At 39.0% G+C, this 6569-nt stretch overlaps 1 protein-coding gene and 1 pseudogene across 1 annotated transcript; both read left to right on the forward strand.

Annotated features, from left to right (window-relative positions):
* The first annotated feature begins 278 nt into the window (after positions 1-278).
* On the forward strand, positions 279-1265 carry LOC118981810 (olfactory receptor 1J4-like). The gene has a single exon (XM_037038629.1). The coding sequence runs from the start codon at positions 279-281 to the stop codon at positions 1263-1265; it is 987 nt and encodes a 328-aa protein (XP_036894524.1).
* Positions 1266-2979: 1714 nt separating this feature from the next.
* LOC118981812 (olfactory receptor 1J4-like) lies at positions 2980-4697 on the forward strand (annotated as a pseudogene).
* Positions 4698-6569: the final 1872 nt, after the last annotated feature.

Genomic DNA, 6569 nt, shown 5'->3' on the forward strand with positions numbered 1-6569 from the left:
CTCTGTGTTCAATAAGTAATGGCTGAATGAAACAGTGAAAACCTCCTGCTTCTGTGCAATGAAGACTTGTTGGCTGCTTATGGGTTTCAAGGCTTTCCAGGAACCAGACTGGGATACTGTGAAGATGCATACTTTTACATGTCTAACAAATTAATAAATGTGTAGAAAATATTCATGGTTTTCCTAAAATTACAGTATGAGATGTGTTGGTCCTGGTTATTTTTCTAGGATCCTGAGATTCCCAAACCTCTTTCATTCTCGGCAGATAGAAGAGCAGCATGAGGCCTGAGAACCAGAGTAGCGCATCTGAGTTCTTCCTCCTGGGGCTCCCCATCCCTCCAGGGCAGCAGGGCCTGTTCTTTGCCCTCTTCCTGGGCATGTACCTGGCCACAGTGCTGGGCAACCTGCTCATCATCCTGCTCATCAGGCTGGACTCCCGCCTACACACACCCATGTACTTCTTCCTCAGCCACTTGGCCTTCTCTGACATTTCTCTGTCATCCGTCACTGTCCCTAAGATGCTCATGAACATGCAGACTCAGGAACAATCCATTCCCTATGTGGATTGCATATCTCAGTTGTATTTTTTCATACTTTTTGCTACTCTTGACAATTTCCTTCTGGCTGTGATGGCATATGACAGATACGTGGCTATCTGTCACCCTCTTCACTATACCACCATTATGAGGGAGGGACTGTGTGCACTGTTGGTGGCTGGATCCTGGATCATCTCCTGTGGCACTGCCCTCTTGCACACCATCCTCTTGGTCCAACTGTCCTTCTGTGCCAACAATGTCATCAACCACTTCTTCTGTGATCTCACTGTGCTCCTGAAGCTCAGCTGCTCGGACATCTCCCTTAATGAGCTGGTCACCTTCTCCGAGGGAGGAATGCTTTCTTCCCTGCCTTTGGCTATTGTTTTGGGCTCATATATCCGTATAGGGACCATCATCCTGAAGGCTCCCTCCACTAAGAGACTCTTGAAAGCCTTTTCTACCTGTGGCTCCCATCTCCTTGTGGTGTCTTTATTCTATGGGACACTTGTAGGTGTTTACTTACTGTCCTCATCATGGGATTCCAAAGACATAATTGCTTCAGTCATGTATACAGTAGTTACCCCCATGCTGAACCCCTTCATCTACAGCCTGAGGAACAGAGATATAAAGCAGGCCTTAGAAATGTTTGTCAACAGGGTTAACTTAGTTAAGTGGAAATCACTAAATCCTCTTATTACAGTCAGGAGCACAGTGAAGGACAGGTTCTAACACTATTGTACGATGGGCATCTCCATATAACTTTAATAGAATATTCACTCTGTTGTCATGTATTAGTGTTGTGAATGTCTCGATGAGTCATGTTTGCTACTCGGATTGCTAATAATTCTTCATTCCTAATTCACAATTTTCCTATCATCTCTTCTAATCATCATGCAACATCTTATGCTAAATACATTGTAGAATTACAATTGTGGATTTGTCTTTTTCTTCCTTTAGTTATGTCAGTTTTTACTTATGCATCTTTACATTTTGTTATTCAGGATACACTGATGTAACACCGTGACCTAGTCCTGCTGAATTTTTTTTTGAACCGATTATTTTATGCTGGCTTTTGTTGGCTTCAAGCTGATTGTGCACATGTATTCCCATTGTACATTCAGTGACATCGTGTTGGTAGACTGCAATCAGCCATGATCAGAGTATTCTGTATATGAAAATTGGCATGTGGTATATAGTAAGGCTTTTAACAAAAGAGACAGACTTTAAAAAAATACTATGGTACATTTACGTGATAGAATACTACTTAGCAGAAAGAAGGAAGGAGCTTCAAGCCTTTGTGACAGCATGGATGGAACTGGAGAGCATTATGCTAGATGAAATAATCCAGGCAGAGAAAGACAAATATCACATGATCTCACCTTGAAGTGGCACCTAATCAACAAAACTAACAAGCAAGCAAAACATAACCAGTGACATTGAAATTAAGAACAAACTAACAGTAACCAGAGAGGAGGTAGGAGGGGATAATGGGAGAAAAATGGGAAAAGGTTTTCAGGAACAACCACAAAGGACATATGGACAAAACCAAGGTGGGGAGGGTGGAATCACGGGAGGGAGGTGGGGATGGCTGGTGTGGGGAGAGAGTAGTGGGCGAAAAATACAAACATCTGCACTTCAACAACAATAAAATTTAAAAAATAAATAATAATAAAATGTATTGAGCAGCACATGACTTTGTTTTAAATTCAGAACTATTGCTAGCAAGTGGTCCTACTGTAACACGTTATGTACTTCCCATATTGGCATAGGCCTGCACACACACAGAGATATAGAGATAGGGATACTCCATCTCAAAGGTAGTAAAGATTCCACCTCCACTCTCTTCTGGTTAGTATTTACATGGGATTTCTTCCCCCTCACTTTAAACTTTTCTGTGTCCTTACATCTGTGAGGTGTTTGTTGTTAAAAATGCAAAGTAGGAATTTGCTCTTCTTATGTACAGCAACAATTATTTTATTTCTCGATAATTTTATCCATTAACACCTAGTGTAATCAGAACATATGTAAATTTACATTTTCTGCATTACTAGATTTTTTCTGACACGATTCACATCAATTCTCTTTCTTTGCTTAGTTAAACATATTTTGTTATTCAATCTTCTATCTCTTATTATTCATATACTATTATTATCCTATCATTCTTTCCTGTGCTTTATGTAGAAATTACTTATTAACTTCTCCTTAATTTTTTAATTGTAGTTTGTTGTACAAAACATGAAATTGGCCATTTTGGACATTTGAGGTACACAACTCAATGACATTTAGGGGACTCATCACCCGTATCTATTCTAGAACCCTTACAGGAAACACTACAGAACATCGATGAAACTGAGTATTCTGTACCCATAGGAAAAAAAACAACCAAGATACCTATGATTCAATATAGAGAAGTAGCAGGATATATTGTTAGATGAAAGAAGCAATGTGTAAAGGAGCAAGTAGAGCATGCTACATTTTTTTGTAAAAGAAAGGAGAAATAAAATATACATATGTCTGACCAGTTGAGCAGAAATAAACACAGGAAGGATAAATCAGAAACTAATAAGAATATTTATGTACAGGAGTGGGAACAGAAAAGATGGAGAGATTAGTATAATTATTTACATAGTTTAGACTATGTAGTCTATTGCCACAAAATCAAAATAGGAGAGGTAGTGGATAAAGCAAAATAGAATAAAGAAAACAAAGGAACCTAACTATATTTCAAATTAGTATCATAATTGGATGAAAAAGATAAGTAAAATGACTAANAGCCTTCTATTATACACATGTGTGTGGCATTTACGAGACTCATCACCGATATCTTACTTTAGGACCCCTAGGAAAAACTCTACAGAGCATTAATGAAACTCAGTAATTTGCAACTGTGCAAAAACAAAAACACAGATATCTATGAATCAATATGGAGAAGCATCTGGATATAAATGGCAACAAGCAATGTGCCAAAGGGAACTCAGAGCACTGAAATTTTTGTAACAATTAAGAAGAAATAAAATACACATATGTCTGCCCACTTGAACAAAAAAAATAAAACCCCACAGGAAGTATAAATCAGAAACTAATGAGGTGATTTACCCAGAGAAGGTGGACAAAAGTGATGGGAAATGAGTATAATCATTAGTGTAGTTATGACCATGTTGTGTTTCAAGGTGCATAAGTCAAAATAGAATCAAGAAGACAAAAGAACCTAACTGTATCTTAAATTAATACCATAATTAGACTAAAGAGGGAAATAATGTAAGTACCCTAGTAATTCTTGAAACCAGAATTTTGTCTATATACTTTTACAATAAAAAAAACAAGAAACTGGAAACAAAGTCTAAAGCTGTAGTTAGTGTGTCATTAACAGTGTCACATATAAGTTCCAAATTCTGAACTACTTCGCATGTGTCCAAACATTCAGCAAATAAGTAAACACTGATGATACCTCTGATGTCTCTTTCTTGTCTGTCACTGTCCCTAAAATGCTAATGACCATGCAGTTGTATCACTTCTTCATTTCCTACCCAAGTTTATTTCTCAGTTGTATTTTTTGGTTGTCTTGATAATTTTCTTCTGGCAGTGATGGCATATGACAGGTATGTGGCCATCTGCCACCCTCCACACTACACCAATATCATGAATGAGCGGCTGTGTGCACTGCTTGTGGCTGGTTCCTAGATTAACTCCTGTGTCAGTGCCCTGTTGCACACCCCCTCCTTGCCCAATGTTCTTCTGTGCTGACAACATCATTCCCCACTTTTTCTGTCATCTCTCCATTCCACTCAAGCTGTCCTTGAGCTGGTCATATTCACTGAAGGGGATTGTCAAAGATGATTGTCATTTTTCCAGTGAGTGGCATCCTAGTTTTTTATGGCCACATTGGAGCCTCTATCCTGAGGGTCCCTCTACCAAAGAGACTGCAAAGTCTTGTCCACATGTGGTTTTCACCTGTCTCTGGTGCCTCTCTTCTCTGGGACAATTTTGGTTCTGTACTTTTCCTCCTCTTGAAGCAACTCCACTGACAAGGACATGGTTGTCCCTCTGATGTACACAGCAGTCCCCCCTCTGTTAAACACCTTCATCTACAGCCTGAGAAACAGAGACATAAAATTGGCTCTGCAACTATTTTCAGAAAAAGTATCCTTTTTGCCAAGTTAGTATCACTTAATTGTGTTCTTATTTCACACTGTGAACCTAGTCAGACATCCTGGGAAATGGCCTGTTGACCACCTGTGTCTCTAACATGCTCCCAACTGTCCTTACTGTATCTACTCCCTTTTACTTTATTCATATTTGTTGTTTATTCTTCCATAATCCAAAATACGGCATTTCCCACAACACACATGCAACTTTCAGTCTTCAAACTCTGTATTAGTCAGGCATGGCCTGATCACCCTAAACAGCTCACACTGTTGTGTTCTGTTGCTGAGAAGAATGAAAAACTTGCTGAGAACACAAAGCACACCAACCACCTTTCTCCAAAGGCAAATGGCACCTGCATTGTATGCTTCCTTCTAGAAGATAAAACCACTTTAGCCTCAGGCTAAGATTACAAGTATGAAATGTGGCTGAGTTTCTGACTGCTGGGTGGCAGAGGGCAGAATTCCCAATGTCCCTCACTTTGTCTATAATGAAGTGAACAATGGCCCTTCAAGAAAAGCCAGTTTAAGTTTTGTGCAATATCGTTTTGATAGGTAAAAAAATCCTCCTCAGGAAAAGGTAATATAACTTTAATCATAACTCAGTTTCTGTTTGTTGAGGAAAATGAGATGTAAATCACTTATTTCCCCTTTCTTGTCCATTGTTTCCCAAAACTGCATATATCCAGCCAGGTTTCTAATGTTTAGTTTAATACAGCCTAGTACATGTAACATTTTAATGTAGTACATAGTTAATAAAAGTCTTTTGATGGTTTCCTAACATCTAAATAAATTTAATCTGATTGTGTCTATGACCAAAGCGTAACAGGGGAACACTCTGTAATTTTTGCCTTTAACTTGGATTTTTGTGGTGAGGTCAGGCTAGACCTCTCTTATTAATGTTAGTCTGGGAAAATGATTATTGTCTTGTTCCCAAACTGAATGCTAACATTTCTGATTCCTTTTATTAAAAGAAATTTTATTTATTTATTTCTAGAGGGAGGGGAAGGGAGGGAGAAAAAGAGAGGGAGAAACATCAGTGTGAGAAACACTGACTGGTTGCCTTTCATATGCGTCCCGACCAGTGACGAAACCTGCAACCCAGGCATGTGCCCTGACCAGGAATTGAACTGGCAACCCCTCGGTTCTCAGGACATGCCCAACCCACTGAGCCACAATGGCCAGGGTGAGAGCTCCCACATCTAATAGGGAAAAGCTAAATGCATGAGTTCCTAATCCATGCACTTAAGAATATTTGTTGCATGGCTACTCTTGTGACAGGAGAACTTAGTTCTGTAAATACAGATTTTCTAAAAGACCCCAAAACTCATCGCCATGTAGGACTTACACCCTAGCCCTCCTGCCTCCACTCAATAGCTCGTTTGTCTTCATAGCACTTTCTAATCTTCTAACACACCATGGACTTTACTAATTTCCTTTACTGTCATTGTTTCTTTAGTGGAATGTAAGCACTACAAAAGAAGGGTTTCGGGTCAGAAATAAAGAAATAAACTGTAAGTTTCTTTTGTAGGTAAAACTACTATGAATAAAGGTAATGTAAAAATGGGGAGCAAGATGGCCATCAAAAAGAAAAACATCTTACCCTTTGTGACATCATGGATGGAACCAGAGGGTATTAGGCTAAGTGAAATAAGACAGTCAGACAAGGATCATATAATTTCACTTACTTGTGGAATCTACAGAACAAAATGAACAACAAAAAAACAGAAGCATACTCACAGATACAGAGAACAAAATGATGACTGCCACGTGGGAGGGGTGTTAGGAACATGGGTGGACAAGGTGAAGGGCTTAAAAAGTACTAATTGGCAATTACAAAATAGTCACAAGGATGTAAAGTACAGCGTAGGCAGTACAGTCAATAATATTG

The sequence above is a fragment of the Sturnira hondurensis genome, unplaced genomic scaffold, assembly GCF_014824575.4.
Source record: "Sturnira hondurensis isolate 20B ecotype Veracruz unplaced genomic scaffold, ASM1482457v3 Scaffold0024760, whole genome shotgun sequence".
NCBI classification, from domain to species: domain Eukaryota; kingdom Metazoa; phylum Chordata; class Mammalia; order Chiroptera; family Phyllostomidae; genus Sturnira; species Sturnira hondurensis.